We start from the raw sequence: 23,977 nt of genomic DNA, 5'->3' as shown, positions 1-23,977 counted from the left end.
CAGAGCCTGGGAACAATAAGTGAAACTAGGTGCTTTAAAAGAGTGCCCCTTTAAATGTGACTTCAATAGCGCCCCTTTAAGAGAGAAACTTTAACCTTTTAACGACACATGACTTTTTTTTTTTTCTTTAAGTGTACAAACACACACACCATATACGCAGCAGATCTGCAGCAGATTTGATGGTGTGTTCAGTTATTTAGATCTAATCTGCTGCGTAATGCGTATTGCAGCAGTAAATACGCTGCGTATACGGTGTGTGTGTTTTATACCCTATTGAGTCCATTAAGGGAGTATTAAGCTTGTTCTTTGATACCACCTCCTTGGTGAGTGACCTGAAAGGGTAACTTTGTTATTGGCTTTTTAAGATAGACTTTGGTGCCGACCCCTTAAAAGCAAAATCAGTACCAGCTCTTTAAGAGCTAATTGAGTACTGACCCTTTAAGAAAGAATTCAGACTGGCTTTTTGCAATCAAATTCTGTATCGGCCCTTTAAAAGCGACTTTGGTGCCAGCCCTTTAAGGGTATGTACACGTATCGACTTGCAGCGGAAGTCTCGCTGCAAGTTTATGTATTGCAGCCACCCTCTTAACCCCTTCAGCTGCTGCTCGGCTCCCCTGCTGTCTGTTTATACATTACCTCTCTCTTTGCTGCACGGGGTCCAGGCTCCTGCTCTCCCGCCTAGCCAGTCAGTGGCTGCGGCTGGGCAACCTACTGATTGGCTGGGCGGCAGAGCAGGACGCCGGGACCCAGTGCAGCAAGGAGACAGGTAATGTACATACAGACAGCGGGGCAGCCGAAGGGGTTAAGGGGGCGGCTGCAATACATACTCGCGTATGTAGTCCCAGGGGCCTGCCAGGACCTTGACTCGTAGCGGATTTCCGCTGCAAGTCGGTATGTGTGAAAAATTTATACCAACGCATTAAAAGCTAATTCAGTACCAGCCGTTTTAGAGCAAATTCAGTGCTAAGCCCTTTAAGAGTGGTACTTACTTAAAAGTAAGCTCGGTACTGTACCTTTTTAAAGGGGTTATCCTCTTTTCCTCTTGTCTTCAGGTGCGGTTTGCAATTAAGCTCCGTTCACTTCAATGGAACTGAGCAGCAAAACCCCGCCCAAGCTGGAGACAAGAGTGGGGCTGTTTCTGGAAGAAAGTGGCCATGTTTTTGTAGCGCTGGATAACCCCTCTAAAAGCAACTATGGTACCGTCCCTTTTCAGAGCGACTTTGACTTTAATACAGACTCCTTAACAGTGATATCCACAGCTGCCTTATAATGGTAAAGAAAATTGCTTGAATTGTGGACATCTGTATTTGTCAGTGTGGACCTGCCGTCTTCTATTGGCCAATAGGGGACATGTGATTGTATAGATGTTAGCAGGCATTGAATGAAGGACCTGCGAGTTTCCATTGGCTGCTACATTAAAGCTATGGGGAATTTTTAATCTTTAGGCTATGTTCACACTACGTATGAGACCGGACGTTCCGTGACCCCGGCCGGGTCATGGAACGGCCGGTCTCTGGCCGGGTGATCTTTCCGGCCGCGGAGCTCTGATGCCGCTCGCTTCACTGTGTGAACTGACAGGGCTTTCTGCGGCCGGAGTTCACTGAATTCCGGCCGCAGAAAACTGACCTGTCAGTTTTGTTCCGGCGCCGTATGGGCTCCCGGCCGGAGCGTGTACAATGTGTGTACGCTCCGGCCAGGATCCCATTGCACATAAGGCATTGTTCCACAACGCAAAACTACCGCCGTAGTTCTGTGGCGAAAACTACGGCCATAGTTTTACGTTGTGTGAACATAGCCTTAAACATAATTTTCTTAGAAATCAGATTGAAACCAAAAATAAATAGAGTAGCATACCTCTCACTGGCAAAGGCTTCAAAAGACAGCTTGAACAGAGTTTGTGTGCCAATCGTTTCGGTCTATATTTGCAGAAAATCGGGAGAAACTGGAAGAATAAAGAAAAGGGATTACAATATATGGCTTTTTCAAGCACTATAAAAAAAGAGAATAGCTAATGCATAAATTCTAGTAGGAAAGATAAGTGAAGGGAACATCGCTTTTATTTTTAGTATACATTTGATGTGGGCAAATAAAAAAGGAAGTGTTGAGATACTTTTATACCAATTTCTTTTTTTTTTTTCTTTTTTTTTTGTCCTGCCTACAAATTATTGGGTGGTAGATCTTGCTAAAAATACTTCTGGTAAGATGATCTGGTAAGATAATTTTTCATTAAATCATAAAAATCCTTCATCACACAACTTTTATATATTTTGATATACAATACCATATCAAACCTATATTGTCTTTAGTCAGTGCCCTGATTTGCTATATGCATAGAGCAGGGACAGCATTGCTGTACAAGTACTCTTGTACAAGCTTCCTCCCATTGTGAAAGTGCTAGTAACCAAACTCATAGAAAAGCTAGAGCAATTGAGCACAGCGCTCTCCAGTACTGGATCAGAAATTATTCAAATATTTTTTTATTTTTTTTTTTACTTTTGTGGTGTTGCCCTTAAATCTTGACCACTAAATGTCTTACTTCCCTGCAGACTTTTGCCCACTACCTGTTAGTGAAAATCTGTCTCTAGTAACAGATGCAGCAGGCCAGGACACAGGAGAGTCCAAGAAAGCTAGAGTTGTGTCCCTGCACGCTAAGCCTGTCTGTATGCAGGGCTTACCTCTCTCTTTTCTCGCCATCCATAAAGCTCAGGACAGCTTGGGGTGTATAAATATATATAAAAAAGCCATTTCTGTTGAGTCCATAAATCGTGAGTTTATTGTTGGCAGTAACACTGTAGAACATTTATTCCATCAGTGTCTGATTCACTAGTTTGGAATAACAAAGCGCTGTGTGTAGGTGTGCATGGATGCCCCGCTCCTCTTACTATTCCTTATTACTCACTTGTTTAGGGTATTTAAAAGATCATTTCTGAGACACTTGGTGTCTCTTTAATTCTAATAAACAACACAGATTGTCTAATAAAAAAAAACCACACCAATTCTGCTACTTTTAAAAACTTGTTTACATGGCTTCTTTTTAGGTTCTTTGTCTGTCTTTTAACTTAGAAATAGTTATGGAAGGAAAACTTTCTCTTAAGGAATATTTTATCCTCTTCAAATTGAGGCGTCTGATGGGCTTTCATAGAAACACTGGCAGGAATATTTTCCTATACTATTTTTTTTTTTTTTTTTTTTTAAACATCCTTGTGACCACATTCAGGCAAAAACAGCTGGCATTAAGTCTCTGTTCACACCCCATGTACCCATACCGTAGGGAACAAAGTGTCCAGATCTATTGTGCCCATAGGTTTATATTGGGCAGAAATATACTATTGCTCATTGTAAGTTTAAATTACATTTATATATGAAGAGACCCACAACCTGCTGACGTCAGCCTATTTTAGGTCACTATGCATATAGACATGACTTTTTTTTCTAGTGTTTTTCTTGCTCTCATTATCTCATTGCCACTATTTCATTGCCAAGGGGCACAAGAATACCCAAAATTCCCAGAAAAAATGGCAAACACAAGAACGCCTTGTGGGTATGGCATTTCATGTTTACCTGTTTACTCTCAGCTGAACATTTTAGCGTTTTTATTGGCATTGTGACCGTGTGAAGTAAGGATCTGCTTAACATTTCCTTCAAGAAGGAACCTAAAACCTTCAGGTAGTGATGTTGCTACAAATGTGTTTGTATCACCCAGAAAACTGTGTGTGAACTGTTCTCTTAGTCTCCTCTTCCGTGAAGGCTGACGTAAATATCGTCCCTGACTAGCTGATTCTGCACTCTGTAATGAGGGATGGATTGATCTGAGGTTAAATTGCTGGTGACACCACAGTGATTAATCCTTCCAGCATCACAGAGTGTACATACAGCCAGGGAGGCTATTTACATGTGTTTACATGAGCCGTCTTGAAAGGGAGGGAGATCAGAGCGGAGACTGAGAGAACAGCTCACAAAACAGTTTTCTGTGTCTTCTGAGCGGCTGCTCAGAACTGGGGGAAGGAAGTAATGATGTATGAGTATGGAACAAATTATTAGTCTACAGTAGGGGAGATGATTTCACATGTATTTTACATAACTGGATAACCCCTTTAATGTTGTTGTTATGATAGACTTTATTATAATTAATTTTTATCACTGTCTCTCCATTTTGTAGGTACGACTAATAAGGCCTCTTCCCCTCCCTTATCTACCAATGATGGTCGTCTTATGAGCGAGAAGTTAGACACCATACTGTCACAGTTGAGGCAAGTGACACGAGAGAGGGATGAGCTTCGGAAACGTCTGGCTTTGTCCTCTCCTGGGTCAACGTTTGATGACTGCAGGTAGAAAAAGAGAACATTTTCTTCAGTATTTTCTTTTCTTTTTTTAATACTTTTTTCATACATGTTGTAATACAGAATAGAGAGCAACAAAATACAAGTAACAAAGTAACAAAATGTCTGTCATAATTTTTGTACAGACCAAGCCCCAAGCCCACTCCAGACTATGAGCGATTGAAGGTGCAGTGCATGAAAGCTATGTCAGAACTGGAGGCATTACAGAGCCAGCACTCTAAGGCACTTAAAAAGTGTGAGGAGGCTGCAAAGGAAGCAGATTTCTACCAGTAAGTAAAGTACATGTTGCTAAACGGGTTTCCCACTTATCACTCATTTGAGCACTCTGATGATTGTATTTTTATTATTACTTATTTTTAAAGCACCCATGATTCCAGAGCACTGTACTTATGATAAGGGGTTAACATGCAAATTGTAACATAAAATCAAGTACAAACAAAATAATATAATATATATAATAATATAGACTGGCGCATAGGGAGAGAGGAACCTGCCCGCAAGGGCTTACAATCCAGAAGAAATTTTGGAGACGATTGTGTGAGAAGTGGACAAAGGGAAAATACGGACGGAGATCTTGTGAGGAGCGTTATTGAGGGATCAAGTCAGACATCAAGGGACAGGTTGTTGATGGCCCTGCAAGTCATTGTTAACAGTAAGGTCAATTTGCTGAGCACTGGGTAGTCAGTAAAGGGGTTGGAGGGGAGAGGTGGATTAGTCAGGCAGCAGAGTAAAGGATTGATCGGACAAGAACAAGAGTTGAAGAAAGAGCTGTTTCAGGGGATATTTTTATGGTGAAGGTGGCAGGAGGTGGTCTGGATGTGTGGTTTGAAGCAGAAAGAGAAGGAAAAAAAGATGTAGCTGATAGACAGATATAGCTGGAATCCTGGATAGCAGAGAGGTTCTATCAGAACCAGAGAGAGATTTGAGTGTCATCAGTATTAGTTAAAGTAGAAGTCAGGTGGATTATAAAATCCTGCAGCTAGGAAATTGATTATAAGTACTAACTTACCTCTCCCTGTATGTGTGTTAAGCGGTGGGACCCCAGCGAAAGGCATTTTCCCCCCGGAGTTGTGATGGCCGCACAATTAGGGGGAAAAGGCCCATCCCTGCTGATGGATCAGCCTTTTAATCATTTAGTGACTGAAGAGGTGTCCCGCCTCAGTCACTGATCTGCCAGTCCCTTAGCTGGGTCGTGATGTGTCAGCTCCAAAGATCCCGGAGCCCGGCAGGGGTCCTGCGGCCACCCCCATGGCTCACCACAGGCACGGGGAGAGGTAAGTTAGGACTTGTTATCAATTTCCCCCATGCCGGCTGCAGGATTTTATAATCCACTGAAATTTATTTTTTTTTTAATTGTATTTTTATTGAAAGGATTTTTTCTTTTCTATACAACAGTCAACATGTCATACAACGTGTGCATCAACCAGTAGGCTACATACAAGCTTACACAACCCAATACAAAGAAACGGTCAAAGCCTACGATCAGGCGCATGTGCCGGTAAAAACGTTGCCCACGTCACATCAAATAGTAAAATAAAATAAAAAAGAGAAAAAGAAAAACCAAACCCAAAATAAGGCATAATAAATAAACAGCCTCATACCAAACAATCCCAGGGGGAAAGGGAGGGGGTAGACAAGACAAAAGACACAGGGGAAGGGCTACAGGGAGGGATTCCTGTCATTCGGGGGACAAGCATTACGGTGGGGTCTGGTACTCGCGGACTCCTTTTCGGCCCAAAAAACATCCTACAGGTTCCAGACCTGCTTAAGATGATCTAATCTATTGTTAAGCATGGCTGTTAACTGTTCCATGTTCCTCACATCAAGGATACGGGCATATAGTTCGTCTCGTGTAGGGGGACCGCCGGCTTCCAAAACCTCGCTATGAGGCAGCGTGCGGCTGTAAGGATGTGAAGAAGCAATTTCATGGTCCTGCGCCCCAATTTCACAGACGGTACATTAAAAAGATAGAAAACTGGGTCAGGCGCGATCTCAATACCCACAACCTCCTTGATCAGATCTTTCACCATCGCCCAGTAAGAGGTAATTAGGGGGCAGGACCAGTAAATGTGCTGAAGGGAGCCTACACCCCCCTGGCATCTCCAGCAAACATTAGGCAGCGTGGGATTTATAGCATGAAGGAATTCGGGTGTGTGATACCAGAACAACATCAGTTTGTATTGATTCTCTTTATAGGTTGTGCATATAGAAGTTTTAGCAGCTCTATCCTATATCACACGCCATACAGATTGCGGTAGCTGTCTACCAAACAATGCTTCCCAGCGCGCCATATAGGGGTATCTCACTTCCTCGTCAGGAGGGGGACTCTTTAAAATACGATATATATCAGAGATAAGGCCCTTAGTGGACACTCCTGCCTTGCACAACCTCTCAAAATCCGTAGGAGAGGAAACTGTAGTAGTAGAAAAAAGGGTAAGCTAGAAGTGCTTTATCTGGAGATATTGATACTGCGCTATGGGAGGTAGGCCATACTCGGCAGCCAAAGAAGAGTAAGATAGAAGGGACCTATCTCTAGGGTTAACAATGTCTGCAAAACTAAATAGTTTATTGGGGTGCCACACTCTAGACATACCACTCGTCAAGCTATCCGGAAGGCCTGGGTGGAAGAGAAAGGAGGTCATTGGGGAGCATTTGGAAACTAAGGAGAATTTTTTGATGCAGGTACGCCAGACTTGTCTCGTGTGAATCATAGGGCCTAAGGCCGGTCTCTGAAGGGGGGTATCAGAGGTGGACCATAAGAAGGAGTTGGGGTGCACAGGCGCCATCCACAGTTTCTCAAGTAGCATCCATTTCGTGTAGGCTAAATGCTCCGACCAGGCAGGAATGTGGCGGAGGTGTGCTGCCCAGTAATAACAAACCAAGTCAGGGAGGGCTAAACCCCCTAAGGACTTGGGGGCTTGCAGGATACTTTTTGCTATTCTGTGGCGTTTATGAGCCCACACGAAACGTAAGATGGAGGCCTGCATTGCTTTAAGGGCACTCATAGGGACTTGGATCGGAAGAGTCTCAAAGTAATACAGAATTTTAGGCAGAACCGTCATCTTGACTGCGGCTATCCTCCCTAGTAGAGAAATGGGCAGTGAATTCCATTTATCCAGCAGGGTTCGGATTTCTGCAAATAGTTTTGGAAAATTGTGGGTATAGAGGGAGGAGTAAGAGTTTGTGATTTGAACCCCCAGGTATTTGAGCGAGTCGGTTCTCCAATTATAAGTGAAATTACTCTTCAAGGTAGTAAGTAACGGGCTGGGGATATTAATAGGCAGGGCTTCTGTTTTAGATGCGTTCACCTTATACCCCAATAAGTGAAGTGGGTCAAGAGAGTATGGAGGTTGGGGAGGGAGATATGTGGTCGAGTCAGGGTAAGCAAGACATCATCCGCAAAGAGAGAGAGCTTGTAGTCCTTCCCACGGATTTGTACCCCATGAATATCCGGGTGGTTTCTAATGGCAGCCGCCAGGGGCTCAATACACATTACAAAAATGAGCGGTGAGAGTGGGCAACCCTTGCGGGTGCCATTGTGGATCGGGATCGTCCCGGACATGGCATGTGGAAATTTTATGGAGGCCGTGGGAGAGGAGTACAGGCCGTCGACCGCTCTGAGAAAGGCTCCACATATGCCAAACGTTTCCAAGACCCGTGTCATAAATGGCCAGCTCAGGCGGTTGAAGGCCTTCTCTGCATCAAGGCCTAAAAACAAGGCCGATCCATCTTCCCTATTGACCGCGTCTATCAGGTTGACAACTCTCCTGGTGTTGTCACCCCCCTGTCGACACGGAACAAACCCAACCTGGTCCTTGTCAATGAGCTGTGGCAGCCAAGTCGACAGGCGGGTGGCAAGAACCTTAGTGAACAACTTGAGATCAGCATTTAGAAGGGCAATTGGGCGGTAGCTAGCGCAATCAGCGGGATCTTTGCCCGGTTTGGGGATTAAAGATATGTAAGCATGAGTCAGTGTCGTGGACAGGAACGCATTGAAGAGGTTTAGCAAGTGGGGAGTCAGAATCAGCGCAAAGGTGCAGTAGTATATGTATATGAGACCATCAGGTCCAGGAGATTTACCGGTGGGAAGTTCTTTCATTATGTCTCCCAATTCCTCCGCGGACACCTCTGCGTTTAGGGCTTCCTGAGCCTCCGGCGGCAGCCTGGGGAGGCGACACCCCTCAAGAAACTCATCAAAAAGCCTTATGCGCTCTGCGGAGTCCCCAGGCAGCGTGGAAGGCAAGTGATAAAGGCGGGCAAAGTAGTCCCGGAACTTTTCAGCTATAACTGAGGGGTCATGAAGCAGGGCACCGTCTCTATCCCTAAGTGCGTGAGGAGTCTTAGGCTCAGTGCAATCCTGAAGCTGCTTAGCTAATAATGTGTGGGCTTTATTGCCTCTTTCATAGTACTTTTGTCTAGTACAGAGAAGCAGCTTCTCGACTTTATGCAGAGCCAAGTTCTTCACCTTCGCCCGGAGGCCTATAACCTTCCGAAGTAAAGACCCCTCATAACCGCCTTATGGGCCTCCCACAAAACCACCGGGGACCCAACAGAACCCAAATTCTCTGTAAAATAAGCCGTCAGGGAGGAAGAAAGGGGGTCTCTTAGATGGGGGTTTTTCAGAAGCGATTGAGGCGCCAATGACAGGACCTCATATGGGGGACAGTATCCTTAAGGTCCAGTAGAACGGGGGCATGGTCTGACCATGAGATAATGCCCATGGATGCATCCGACATAAGCCGGAGTCCCATAATATTGCTGAAAAAGTAGTCATTTCTTGTGAAGGTCTTGTGAGGGGGGGAGTAAAAGGAATAGGACTTATCCCGGGGGTGGTTAATCCGCCACAGGTCATACAGGGAGTGTTGTCGCATTAATTTGCGGAAGTCCCTTGCTAGACTGGTAGAAGGGGGGGGGGGGGGTCCGTGGGTGGGTCAGGGAGAAGCGGTCCATCTGCTCAGAAAATATCATATTAAAATCTCCCCCAATTATTAGTGTGGAAGGGGGTAGCCGTGAGAGTTTCAATAGAAGCTTGCGGAGGAACCTTATTTGGTGGGCATTGGGTACGTAGACGTTACACAGGGTAATTGGGGAGCCTCTACAGGATCCTTGGAGAATAAGATAGCGGCCAGCAGGATCTACTTCCGCTGTAGATATTTGGATGGGGCAATGTCTAGCTAGTAAGATCGCTACTCCCGCCTTTTTCCTATTACAGCATGCCGAGTATGAGATAGGAAACTTATGTTTTGCAAAATTGAAGTTGCCTGTATCATCATAGTGGGTCTCCTGTAAAAAGATTACCTCAGCCTTTGAGGAGGAGAACTCAGTAAGGGCTAGCCTACGCTTCGCATTGGTGTTCAAACCATGAACATTTAGGGTGAGCAACCGGACCATTTCCCAGAAGCGCAGCAGCACCTATCCCCAGACAAAGAAAGAGATGTGTAATGTACTCACCAAGGACTAGGAGGACCTCGTCTGCAGGGGGGTAAGGATGAAAACACTAGGGAGGAGATGGACGACAGACAGGGATGGACACAAACTAGAGCAAAGAAACGGAGAACCAAATAACGTGAATGATCAATCAGAGAAAAAGGAAATCAATGTTAACGAACAAACTATACTCCCAATCAACTTAACCAGGTAGCCTCACAGATAGCTGTGAGGGCGTCCTGGGAGTCCTATAACGGGGTCAAGTAATCACAATCAGGCGAATGCAGCCTACAGAAAAAAGGGATCGATTAGATCCCCCCCAATTCCAGACGAGGAAGGGGAGATCCAATGAACCCGGAAAATTACCCCAAAAGGAGGGGGGAAAAGTATCCGATCTAACCCAGCAAGATCCAACAGGTGATAGTAAAAAACTATAATTTGTATACTCTCTACAAGAGGAGGCTCAACCGCCAAATGAGCATGAGTGTCTCAACTATCTTGGCACTAGTCTAGTGCCAGGCACATCACTTGAACCCATTATACCCGAACCTCACTACACATATAACACAGCAAACTGTAAAACTGTAAAAGGAAAGCCGAAGGCAATTGTGCAGCCCGAGCACCCGGGTGTCCATCTCAGTCCTCGTGTAGGGGGGGGGGGGGGGGGGGGGGCTGAAAAACACATCAGATTCCAAGGAACACAATATTCGGGGGCAACAGTGTGACAATATCAGGCACAAACTCCCCAGTAGGCATTATGGTATAAAGAAAATGAACAGTAGGCATTAATTATCACAAAGAAGGAACCGGATACATCAGCGAGGGGGAGGTCCCGGGGGAGCTTTGGATGGAGTGGACTTTCTCTTTTGCGCCTCGACTCTCTGCCACTCAGGTGGTGGAGGCCTAGGTGGAAGTGGGATCTCCCAGTCCAGGAGGTCAGGGCGGGGGATTTCCAGGGACCCACAGAAATCATCCAGGTCAGAAAAAGGAGACCAACGTAGCAGTCTGCCCATTTCTTCGGGAAATGAGGGCGAAACGGAACCCCCATCTGTAGGGGATGTTGTGATCCCGCAGCAAGTTCAGCAGGGGCTTTAGTTGGCGTCTCTTCTGCAGTGTTAGCCACGACAGATCTGGGAAGAGTTGAATAGTATGTCCCTGATAGGTGATGACATCTAGCTGCCGCGCCTTGCTCATGATCAGTTCTTTGGTAGTGTAGTCAGTAACACAACAAATGACATCTCTAGGTTGTGTGGAGGCATTTCTGGGTCGAAGGGCCCGGTGTGCTCGGTCCAATTGGATAGTAGCGTCCTCAGGACGTCCCAGGATTCCATTGAAGTTAGACTGTAGCACTGTGTGTAGGTCTTTAGGGGATGTTTCAGGGAGACCTCTGACCCTTATATTGTGTCTCCTGCCTCTATTATCCAAATCCTCCAAGTGTCGTGTTGTTTCCTGTAGGTGGTTAGTGGTAAGCACCACGTGTCTTTGGAGGCTGGAAATGTATTTCCTAGTATCATCATGGGTATGTTCCAAACCATCAACCCGTTCCGCAACATGTTTTAGATCCTTGCGAATATGCGCAATTTCAGCCCTACATGCCTCCCTCACCTCAGTAACCAGAGCTTGGAAGTCTGCCTTGGTGGGCAGGGATTGCAATAGTGAGCGCCATTCTGGGGGAGCTGTAAGTGGAGACCCATGTTGTTCCACCGCCTCTTCTTGCAAAGATTCAGAAGAGGAACGCCATCCTTTTGCAGGGGCTAGTGCCGAAGGGGTCAGGCTATAATCATCTTCATGCTGCACATGACCGCTTGCATGCTGCCGGGTGTGGGCTGCAGGGCCCTTCTTCACTGAGTTAGAGTTCTTAGAACTTTTGTAAGGCATATTTACGTCTGAAAAATAGGTAAGGTTCGGCTCACAATTATGCAGTGTATCAGAGATCTGAACTTGTGTATGTAGGTCTCTACTTGAGAGGCTTATTGTCATAGATTTAGGACTGAAGTATTGCAGCAAAGACTTTTGGTGTAGGGGCTGCAAGGACGCAGGGAGAAAGTTCGTGTCCCGCAAAAGGGAGGGGGTTTGAGACCCTGTGCTCTCCAGCACGGTGGTGCATAAAATGGCGGCGGTTCCCCGCCAATACACTGTACTTTAGGGGGGCAGGGACGGGCAGCCCCAGGGCAGTATATGCAGGGCTGCAATATGGCAGGGGCGGTAACTCAGTCTGGTGCGATTAAGCCCCTTTCTCTGCCCAGACAATCACTGTCCTCCCGCAAACCTCCGGTGCTGACAGGGCCGTCAGGGGAAGGCTTAAGATGGCGCCGAGCGCTGTTACTCACAGGGCTCCTGTGTGGAAGATACGTCGGCCGGGAAGGTTACGGGCGCTGTGCAGGGCTGAATCGTGTGCAGGGCTGAGGTATAGTCTCTGTGTCTCCGTGCCCGGTGGGGTAAAGTAAAGGCTCCCTCTCCACAGCGCAGGGTAGCGGTATCGCAGCACCGCGTGTCCCAAGATGGCGGGCGCAGCAGTCTCCTCAGCTCTCCGGACGTCTCCTCTCGGTCTCCGGGGACACTGATGTGGTGGGCGACAGGTCCAGCAGCACCCCAGCGGTCCCGTGCAAGTCACCAGCAGCGAGGAATGGGCAAGTGGGCGGCGAAACAGGCAAGGAGCTAATGAAGCAGGCGGCTAAGAGCGGAGCTCCTCTAACGAGCGGCCATCTTGCTGGGCGGTCAGACACGCCCCCCCCCCGAACTTTTCTTTTAAAGTTGTGGGATAAATAAAACTGTATACAGGCCCCCTAGGATACTGTTTTGGCCTCTGTCAGGCAAATATGGGCCTATGAATCGATGTAATACATACATACATTTGTACAACAAACATACAATACAAATACATTGAATTCTCCTTTAGGGTACCTTCACACATAGCGTATCGCTGCGTTTTTAACGCTGCGTTTTTTTACATGTGCGTTTTGATTTTCACATGATTTTCATGTGAAAATCAAAAATCGCACTAAAAACGCAGCGTTAAAAACGCAGCGATACGGTACGTGTGAAGCTACCCTTAAAATGCTCTGATTTCCAAAGAAGAAATATTTTGCACTTAATTATATGCTTATGTATAATTGTAAATGTTTTATATGAATTAGTTTCTGCTTTTTTTGTTTGAGCCATGTCTACAGCTTCAGTGGTTGTGTGCCAGCTTTTAAAGTCTCCATTGTCCCCCGATCCTTCCATACAGTGACTTTATAGGTAGAAACTCTAAAAAGGAGAGATTGTAAGGCAATGTCTCCTGGAAAAAGTGTGTAAAAACCTGTGCAAAAAAAGCCTCTCCAAATGATACCTGTAGGTGTAATCTACGTCTGACTCCTTTAAAACAAAGCTGAAAAAATCTGTTCAATTGGTCGCCATGGTGACTAGAAAATTGGCCCTGGCTACCAGGTTTTGGCTGTGTGCCCTGTTCTCGCTGACGGCATCCAGCTCCATCTCTCCTAGCAGCGGTGGACAGACACCACCACCTAATCGGCCACTGGAGAGACCATTCTCTGCCCTTCGGGAAGTCGTTTTTCATACAGGGAAATGTGTGTACTTTTCAGGCAAATTGCTCCCAAACTAATAACTCTCTAGTAATTGTATATCTGACAACCAGTAGGAATTCCCTTCCAGTATTTGTTTCTCCTTGCAGTACTCTGCACAGCCGTGTTTTAAGTGACCAAACGCAACTACAAGAGGATAGTGAGAGCCTGCGCAGGAAGCATGCCCAACTACAGCGTGAGTTCACCCATCTGCAGCAGTCCTGCCAGGATCTGAAGAGGATGCATGAAGCAGATCAGAAGGAGATCTCTGAGCTGCGCAGACAACAGCAACTGGTAACCATTACTTCTATTCACTCCTAGTGAATAAACACAATGACTGTACGTCAGCAAAAACACAAATTGTTATTAAACCGAATCGCCCGATGTAGGAACAGCTTGATCCCTTACTGAGTAATGATATAATTACGAGAGCTGAGCATTACTCGAGTGTGGTCGCTTTGAATACCGGTGGTAGGTGAAGTTGCATGCAGCCTTAAGGAGTACTGGAAAACATGGATACACTATGGTTGTATCCATGTTTTCCAGGATTCACTAGGGCTGCATCCAACTTCACCTACCACCGGTATTTAAATACTGAACAGTCGCCCTCATGCATGCTTTAGTTGCGCTCATCTCTAATAGTTACACTATTGCTTACCAGCTGACTGTCTCTATTGCCCTGAGAAGCCAAAGTTATAATCCGTTGTAATCTTGCTACTAGTATCCCTTATTTATGATATGATACATCACTATATTCTGCCATGGTTTATCAGAATTGAAACTGTGTGCATTTTTGTGTACTATAAATCAGTACAGGACGGACAAGGAGAGAAAGGAGTGCTGCACCTCACACCTATGGCTGACACTAATGCTTTTCGGCTACATTTAAAAACCGACGCCAGGATGTTGGTATATAATTTGATCAAACCATATTGCCCCATGTACCAAGTGCAGGTCCCCTGGTTCACATGAGTCTCTACACTAACTCACCACTGTGTCAGTCAGCGACCGAGAGGCATTAGTGTCAGCCATAGGTGTGAGGTGCAGCGCTCCTTTCTCTCCATGTCCGTATTTTAAGTTTCTCTCTTTTCTGAGTGTTAGCACTTCTCCTGGTAAGACCCATGTAACCTCAATCAGCAGGAGGCACCTGTGCACGCATGACTAGTACCTCCTATCTTTCCCATTCTACCTGCAGGAGCAATGGTGAGTGATAAGACCTTGTTCACACTTGTGTTGCTTGGTGGCAGCTTTCTCCGCTGGCGGTGCCTGCTGGGGTTTGGGGGGGCCTTTGGGGTTTGGTCCTGTGGCAGTGGGGTTGCAGGGCCATTCTATGGCTTTCCTTCCCTGTTTGTGCTCGCTCTGCAGGGTTAGCGGTTGCTGACTGACACAGTGTTGAGTTAGTGTAGGGACTTATGTGAACCAGGGGACCTGCATGTGGTACATGGGGAAATATGGTTTGTTCAAATTATATACCAACATCCTGGCGTTGGTTTTTAACTGTAGCCGAGATGCATTAGTGTCAGCCATAGGTTTGAGGTGCAGCGCTTCTTTCTCTCCATGTCCGTATAAATCAGTACAGGCTTTTGCCACAATTTATTTAGTAATGTGTAATCTCACAAGGCAAATAGATGACAATAGACAGACTCTGTCCCCTTGAGATAAATGTGAAACATTACTGAGTGTGCTCTGTGACCTTTTGAAGAGGTCATTCCACAGGGAGCTGCTATTGTCGCCTCCATCTACTGGTGTCACATGTTGCTGTAATGCTGTACAGATTACTTGAGAATTAAGGCTGGGTTCACGCTACGTATATTTCAGTCAGTATTGTGGTCCTCATATTGCAACCAAAACCAGGAGTGGATAAAAAACACAGAAAGGATCTGTTCACACAATGTTGAAATTGAATGGATAGCCGCCATTTAATGGCAAATATTTTCTGTTATTTTAAAACAACGGCTGTTGTATTAAAATAATGGCAATTATTTACTGTTATATGGCGGCCATCCACTCAATTTCAACATTGTGTGAACAGAGCCTTTCTGTGTTTTTAATCCACTCCTGGTTTTGGTTGCAATATGAGGACCACAATACTGACTGAAATATACGTAGTGTGAACCCAGCCTAAAACTGCAAGATATCAGGAAATTAGAAAATATGTCACCAAAAATTCTTAAAAATATGTTTAACATGAAAACATCAGAAGTGGTAAAAACGTTTCAGAAATTGTTTGGCCCGGCCTGGGATTAATTGAGCTGGGTAAAGGGTTAGTAAATGATCAGAGAACAGTACTCATTGCCACCTTCCCCTATTTTCCTGTCTGAAAAAGGCTGAAGAAAATAGTGGAACTTATTGTTAGTATTACTCTTGCTCATTTGTTACCTGTTGGCTCTTCTCACAGATAATCTAATCCTTATAGGGTTAACTCAGCTGTCCTCCACTGTCTGCCATATGAGATTTGAACATTGAACGTGCTTGAGCCTTTGTTCCCCGGGGATAAACTGTAGCAATGGCTTATCCCCCTCTCCCTATGGCATTAAACATCCATGCTTGACCGATCCGGGAGTGTATGTTTATGGCTGAGTTGGAGGAGACAGCTGTCAGACAAATGAACATTTAGCCAACAGCTATTTTATTGGTCTAGCGTAGTAAGAGCTTACTATATTAATTCATCTGACATTGACTTGGTGTTGAATAAATACATAATGATATATGTGTGCACAGTGTTGGCTTGCACCATGATCATTTAGGTAAATACAGATAAAATACCTAGTATATTCTAGATTTCTTTTGCGTATATAATTGTTCTACTTATTTAGGATTGGAAACCTGTGTCATATTTCATTCATGGAGTGACCAATGTGTGTGCAATGTCAAGTTATCAAACGTTTACTGACTGGCACAATTTTTTATTTATTCATTTATTTATTTTTCATGGAATCTGGAATTATCTTTAATACAGCGGTGAGCACAATACTTAATGGCTATCCGGCAACTAAAAACTTTTTATATAGTGCTGCCCTTATATAAAACAGAGAAACATCTTATCCTTAGCGTTCCATGCTCCCCTCTGGTGTCCTCCTGCGGTGCCTCTGGGTCCCCTGCTGACTTCCGGCAGTGACAGCCCACTCAGCCAAATACTGACTGAGACCGAACAGTGCCACGGCCAATGATTGGCTGAACGGGCTGTCACTGATGAGATGAGTTTGTCTCAGAAGTGGTGGTGACCATTCTAAGCAGTGGACTTGAGGGCACTGGACCGGTCTAAAGCACAAAAGGTTTTCTATGGGGATTTGCTACTAGTCTGGGTAGTTCCTGTCTCGGACAGAGGTAGCAGCAGAGAGCACTGGGTCAGACTGGGAAGAATACACCACTTTCTGTAGGGTAAATGCAGCTGATAAGTATTGGAAGTTCCCCAGCTCGGCAATCTATAGATCTAATCAATCAGTGCTGTATTAAAGCGACTCCGTACCCACAATCTGTCCCCCCCAAACCACTTGTACCTTCAGATAGCTGCTTTTAATCCAAGATCTGTCCTGGGGTCCGTTCGGCAGGGGATGCAGTTATTGTCCTAAAAACAACTTTTAATCGGGCAGCGCTGTGTCTAACGGCCGGGGCTTACATTTGTATATGCATTAGGCTGGCACCACCTCTCCGTCCTTCCTTTCCCACCCTCCTCATTATTAGGAATGATCCAGGAACATTTATTGCTGTTTGAGCTTTGCACAGGTGTATTAACGATCCAGCCCATGTGCTGGGCTGCCACAGATGGGGAATAGGAAGCAATCTGCCTAGAGTATTCCTAATGATGAGGAAGGTGGGGAGGAGGGACAGGGAGGGTGTGCCAACCTAATGCATATACAAATGTATACAAGTTGCCTATCGTAATTGTACTGAGGAACATATATAACATGACAGTTTTACTATAGGATGAATGGCGTAAACATGAAACCCCCCAAAATGAAAACAGATTGCTTTTTTTTTTTTCCAATTTCACTGCACAAATAATTTTATTCCCGGTTTCACAGCATACTTTATGAAAAAAAAAATTAAGCTTGCCATTGCAAAGTACAATTGGTGTCCCAAAAAATAAGGGCTCATGTTGGCCTGTAGGTGGAAAAATGTAAGCGCTATGGCCTTTTAAACATGGAGAGGAAAAAAACGAAAGCACAAAAATGAAAAGTAGCGCAGTCCTGAATGGGTTAAAGATAATGTCAGATCCCATGAAAAAAAAAGTGCCCCTGAGTAAATTGAAGTACTTTACTGCCACTCTGAACACACTGCCTGACTGCAAGTAAAGAAAAACAAGCAACATTAAATCAGTCTTTAGTAGGCCAAGGATTTACACTGTCCTTTCATTTCAAACATGTTTAAAACGTCTTATAGGAGACATAGAGGAGTAAAGACACTTGCTTAGCACTCCAGTGCCTCCATAGTAATTTACTGCCTCAATGCCCCCTTCCCCCCCCTCACTCTGGTATGTCATGGAGCAGAAATAAGCACAGTAGACTTCATAGTCTGTCAGCAACATATGACATCAAGGTATACAGTGTTTGACCTTTACCTGCTCCTGTATTACTGCTTATTGTCTGTCCTTGCTTTAAATACTAATATTCTTCTTTTACATGGTAGGTTGTGAAACAGAATGGTTCTTCAGAGCTGATTAACAAGTTATACGACACTGCTTTAGACAAGCTGGAAGTTGTAAAGAAGGATTACGATTCCCTACGTAGACAGTACAATGAGAAGGTTTCTAGTCACAATCTGGATTTAGGGCGACTGGAGCAAAGTGAGGAAGAGAAAAGAAGTCTTCAGAAACAACTGGAGGGGCTGCTAAAGCAAAGGGACAGTGCTTTGCATCTCCAGCACCAATATTCCTCCTCTATGAGAAGGTATGCATTGTCATATGTGCCGCCTAAAATAAGGTCTCACTGCGTGTAAAATCAGTGGACCATAATATACTTCTTGGTCATGTTCCCTATGAGTGTTGACAGCAGAAAGCTGATATTCAAGTGGAAACTACCAGCAGACAAAACAGGCATACAAAATAAAGACGTATCTCCCATAGTTGCCACCGATCCACAGAATATGGGATAACAAACTGGTGGGGGTCCCAGCAGTTTGAAACCAACCAATCTCAGTAATTAACACCCACAATAAAAAAAAGACAGGTCACTGTCTTTGCAGTGTTCCGTGAATTGCACACATCCATAGTGCGGTCCACAATTATGGCCGCACAACAGACGTGTGAATGAGGCCTAAGGGTGCCACCACATCTGGGGTATGTGTTCAGAAGGGGATTGTTCACGTCATGATTCGTGCCCCTCCGAGGCATGGATATGTCTGGAAACTGTTAAAGGAGTTATCCAGTGCTACAAAAACATGGCCACTTTTGCCCCACTTTAGTCTCCAGTTCAGTTGTGGTTTGCAATTAAGCTCTATTTCCTTCAATGGAACTGAGTTTCAAAGCCCTCCCAATCTGGAGACAAGAGCGGGGCAAAAGTGGCCATGTTTTTGGAGCACAGGATAACCCCTTTAAATTAACATGTTGACATGTGACTGCATGGAGAGGGATGGGCCCATTCATTTTAATTGCCCAAACTAATGGTGCGTTTACACGTAACGATTATCGTACAAATTTGCGCGATAACGATCGAATTCGAATGATAATCGTACGTGTAAACGCAGCGAACGATCATACGAAGAACGATACATCGCGCATTTTGATCTTTCAACATGTTATCAAGTTGTTGTTCGTCGTTCGCAAAAAATTCGCAAATCGTTCCGTGTCAACAGTCGTTCGCCGATTTAACCAATGTGTGAGATAGGCTTAAGCGTTCGCAAAACGATCGCACAACGAATTTTCCGTACGATATATCGTACCGTCTAAACGCTGCTTGTTATGAAAAAAAGAAAAACCGTTACTCCAACATCGTTAATCGTACGATCGGGCTAATTATCGTTACGTGTAAACGCAGCATTAGGGCCCATTTACACAGAAAGATTATCTGACAGATTATCTGCCAAAGATTTGAAGCCAAAGCCAGGAATGGATTTGAAAAGAGGAGGAATCTCAGGCTTTCCTTTATGACCTGTTCCTTATTTATAGTCTGTTTCTGGCTTTGGCTTCAAATCTTTGGCAGATAATCTGTCAGATAATCTTTCTGTGTAAATGGACCCTTAGGGCCCTTTTACACAGAAAGATTATCTGACAGATTATCTGCCAAAGATTTGAAGCCAAAACCAGGAACAGACTATAAACAGAGATCAGGTCATACATAAAAGCCTGAGATTTCTCCTCTTTTTTTCAAATCCAGTCCTGGCTTTGGCTTCAAATCTTTGGCAGATAATCTGTCAGATAATCTTTCTGTGTAAAAGGGCCCTTAGTCAGATAGTGACTTTTAAGTCTTTTTCTGCGAGAGACAAATTGTGTGAACCCTGCCACAGAGAATGGATTTTACTTTAATATTGGGCTGTTTTATGCTGATTTACCACATAATATTCACATGGGTTTTCTAATCTACACAGGTACGATTCCATCCAGCAGGAGCTGAATAAGGCGACCTTACAGAACAAGGAGCTGCAAAGAGAGATTGAGCGGCTACAGGCAGAGGCCACACGTTTTAAAACCATGCAGCTTAAAGCCGTCAAGGATGCTGAGAAATACAAGGAAGAGAGAGACTCTGTATTCAATGAGTATCGTTTAATCATGAGCGAGCGAGACCAAGTCATAAAAGAGATGGACAAAATGCAAACTGAACTTGAACTAGCGCAAGGACGGCTAAAAAATACATCTAGTGAGAAGAGAGTTGCAAGTGAGGAAATGGAAGCCCTTAGACAGGTATTATAGGAAATATATTGTGCGTTATGGGAGACTACAAGGGGTATTTTACAAGTTGTTATGATCAACCCGTTATTAATATAAAGGACAAAATAAGTAGCACACATTCATGTACAAAACTATGTAACCTCAAACTATGTAAAATGGCATGTTCCCCACCTTCCAGCAAACTCTCCATGGTTCTCCATGCCTGAAGGCTCTCTGTAAAGCCAAGTTCACACTGCATATTTTTTTATCCATATTTCGTGGCTGTGCATGAAAATCACACGTAATATGCAACCTGTTATTTTCAATGGAAATACGCACTGTAGTTTGTTTTTAAAATCCACAGAAAATGTGGATGCGACCTAAAGGTTTTGAAACCCTATTCACTAAAATGCTTGTTTTTGGTGCCTCAGCCTGTGTGTTATGGTGACCATACGTATTAGGTGAATGTTCTCTCCCACATTTTGGGAGATTCTGAGGCTGCATTCCCACGTTCCGTGATCCTGACGGATCACGGACGTGGAATGCATGTACCGGAGCCCCTCCGCCCCCCAGGACAGCATCTGTAATTAGATGCTGGGAGCGGGGGAGACTGTATTCATAAGTGCCGCTCTGTAGTAACAGCACCGCACGGCTGATTCATTACAGCGCGGTGCTTATGAATACAGTCTCCTCCGCTCCCAGCATCTAATTACAGATGCTGTCCGGGCGTGGGGAGGCTCCAGTACATGCATTCCACGTCCGTGATCCGTCAGGATCACGGAACGTGGGAATGCAGCCTTAGAATAAGCAGCTCGCATACTTGTATGGCAGCAGCTTATTTCCCTTGAAAATGCACCAGCAGCTATCTAATTTTTTATAGCCAGCTCCAAACCTGTGCTTAGAGCATCTGTAATGCCATCAATGAGATATCAGGTCAGTCACAGCACACTACATTAAGGCCTATTACAGGGGCTGATATTTAGGAGCAAGCAAGCGCAAGGTTAGCGCTCACTTTCTCCTTGTTCCCTGCTCGCTGTTGGTGCTATTACACGCACCAATAGCGAGCGGGGAGAAAGGGGGATTGTGGGAAGCTGCGGGGCGGGTGGGGGCTGGCTGCCCGGATGACCTTTAGAGCATAGAGAGAAGCAGTCTGCAGCTGCTGCTCCTACTAGACGGTGTGACAGCCAGCAGACTGTCCTATCATTGTAGTATCTTTTCAACATGTTGAAAAACAGCGATCAGCCAACATCGTGCGTGTTGGCTGATTGTTGCCTTTTACCGCTACCTATTATGCCAAGCGATTATTGTCTGTAATGGACAATAATTGGCCAAATATGGCTGATAATCGCTTGGTGTAATAGGGCCTTAAAGGGGTTATCCAGCGCTACAAAAACATGACCACTTTCTTCCAGAGACAGCCCCACTCTTGTCTCCAGCTTGGGCAGGGTTTTGCTGCTCAGTTCCATTGAAGTGAATAGAGCTTAAAGGGGTTATCCAGCACTACAAAAACATGGCCACTTTCCCCCCTACTGTTGTCTCCAGTTTGGGTGGGGTTTTGAAACTGTGTTCCATGTTTTTTTTTTTTTTGTAGTGCTGGATAACCCCTTTCATTGCAAACCGCACCTAAACTGGAGACAAGAGTCGAGTTGTCTCTGAAAGAAAGTGGCCATGTTTTTGTAGCACTGGATAACCCCTTTAAGTCACAGTATGAGCCCATCAATACAGTTATACAATGATAATGTACACATAGAGAAGGGAAATACTCCAAAATACAGGTCAGACACATTTCTGTCTGAAACTCCACTACCTTCATGATGAAACTCCTGCTGACATGTAATAATATTGTGGACAGCTGTAAAAATGGGAATAAAAAATCTGGCAAAGCCATTGAATTGCCTTATGATTTCTTACATAGGAGCTTAACTCTGCCCTTGTGGAACGGGATAGAGCCATTTTTGAAAGGAATGAACTTTTAGAGAAATACTGCCACGAGGTGAAGGACAAAGCAGAAGCTCAAAAGGAACTGGACCAAGCTTGTAAAGATATTGAGACTGTGAAGGAAGAACGGGATGTGGCAAGAAAGGAGAGGACAGAGGCCATAATTCAGAGGGACCACCTACTAAGAGAATACTATCAGGCCAGACAGGTACAGCCAGGTTTCCCTCTACACTTTGTTTATATTACATACCATATTTCTGCACAGTCCGTACAACTTTTGATGTATGTCCAGACAAATGTATTAGCAGACCAACATTGAGACCAAACAGATAATGAAACTGTAGTGTCCTAAGTTTTCATATTTGTTCATTTTGCTGCAGTTCTCTTGTTTTTATTCTATTTATTAGGGGGTTAAAAATATCAGAAAAAATGGGTTCAGATTTTGCTTTTGGAAAATCTATGTTCTTATGGCAGCTGATTTGTAAATGAAACCACGCCCAAACTTGAGACAAGACTTGTGCTGTTTCTTTCTGATAGAAAGTGGCCATGTTTTTCTAAGCTTAGATAATCCCATTATTCCGCTCTGGACAGTTCCTGGAGCCAGACCAAGATGGCAGCAGAGAGCACTATGTTGGTTTGGAAAAGCCTACTGGAAAGCCATACACTTTGAATGAGGTGGCTGGTCACATACTTTAAAGGGGTTATCCAGTGCTACAAAAACATGGCCACTTTTTTTTAGAGACCATACGACTCTTGTCTCCAGTTCAGGTGCGGTTTGCAATTAAGCTCTATTGACTTCAATGGAAGTGAGCAGCAAAACCCTGCGCAAGCTAAAGGCAAGAGTGGTGCTGTCTCTGGAAGAAAGTGGCCATGTTTTTGTAGCGCTGGATAACCCCTTTAACTGCTGCTTTGTTTGAGCACCTCTTAGCCGCAGAGATCCATGGATTTAGCATTTCTCAGATATCCAGTGGATCTGTGATAATGCTTTTGATTAGGCTCCGATCTCTGTGTGGATGTAAGACATGTGATGTGTGTTTTAATTCTTGTATTTTCAAGTTGTCCTTTTAAGTTTGCATGTTAACACCACATTTGTGATCTTAAGTAGAATGTAGACATAGTGACATTTTTGTTCCTTTTTATTTTGTGTAAACTAAAGCGTACTGTGATTCAGCAAATTCTGTTGTGTATGAGTGCATGTAAAACCACTAAAGCCATTTTAAGATCCTGTGAATGGGGATTGTAGCTAAAGTTAAAGAGATTGCTCATACCCCTTTGGCACCGCAGGTAGATTTCTGTTCCTACAAATATGACACATTGTAAATAAAGCTCAGATCAGTGGCATTGTGTTAATTCAGCAACAGAAATAAAGTAGGGATTGATTGTGAAGGGCGTGTTCACACATTTAGGTTTTAAATGCAGCTGTTGAATACAAGGCTAAGAATGAATGTAAGATAAATCACAGTCCTTTATATATGTCCTCCATGATCTGCTTTTGCCTTTTATTTAATAGTTACAATCATAGACCTGAATGTGTGAACACAACCCTATAGTGATGTGGACAGCGGTGAGTGATCCCTGTACAGCACTGTAGGATATGTTGACACAATAAAAGCAATTGTAAATAAGTAGTTTAAGTGATTAAAAGAAAGTTTATGAATTCACCTTTGTAATTCTATGTATGGCCTTCACTACTTTCAGATTCAGGATTCTGCAACTCTGGACATGGAAAGAGCCAACAAAGAGATAGAGGTGCTGAGAAAACAGTATGAAGCAATGACCCATGAACTGAAAGAGGCCACCCAGGAAGCTGAAGTAGCCAAGTGCCGGCGAGATTGGGCCTTCCAGGAGAGGGACAAGATTGTAGCTGAGAGAGAGAGCATTCGGTCAGTGATTTAGGTTTTCTC

At 44.5% G+C, this 23,977-nt stretch overlaps 1 protein-coding gene across 3 annotated transcripts in view; it reads left to right on the top strand.

The window, feature by feature from the left end:
• Nucleotides 1–23,977, top strand: part of DLG5 (discs large MAGUK scaffold protein 5) — a 104,104-nt gene that overhangs the window by 39,727 nt on the left and 40,400 nt on the right. For all 3 annotated transcript variants that reach the window (XM_069980866.1, XM_069980865.1, XM_069980864.1), the window contains exons 3-9: nt 4,160–4,328; nt 4,466–4,609; nt 13,441–13,624; nt 17,960–18,219; nt 19,856–20,168; nt 22,051–22,281; nt 23,772–23,956. In XM_069980866.1, coding sequence (XP_069836967.1) covers nt 4,160–4,328; nt 4,466–4,609; nt 13,441–13,624; nt 17,960–18,219; nt 19,856–20,168; nt 22,051–22,281; nt 23,772–23,956 — 1,486 coding nt within the window. The remainder of the gene's footprint in view (nt 1–4,159; nt 4,329–4,465; nt 4,610–13,440; nt 13,625–17,959; nt 18,220–19,855; nt 20,169–22,050; nt 22,282–23,771; nt 23,957–23,977) is intronic.

The sequence above is a fragment of the Dendropsophus ebraccatus genome, chromosome 8 (assembly GCF_027789765.1).
Source record: "Dendropsophus ebraccatus isolate aDenEbr1 chromosome 8, aDenEbr1.pat, whole genome shotgun sequence".
Classification (NCBI taxonomy): Eukaryota; Metazoa; Chordata; class Amphibia; order Anura; family Hylidae; genus Dendropsophus; species Dendropsophus ebraccatus.
Note: the sequence above shows the minus strand (reverse complement) of the source record. Positions and strands in the feature narration are given on the sequence as shown.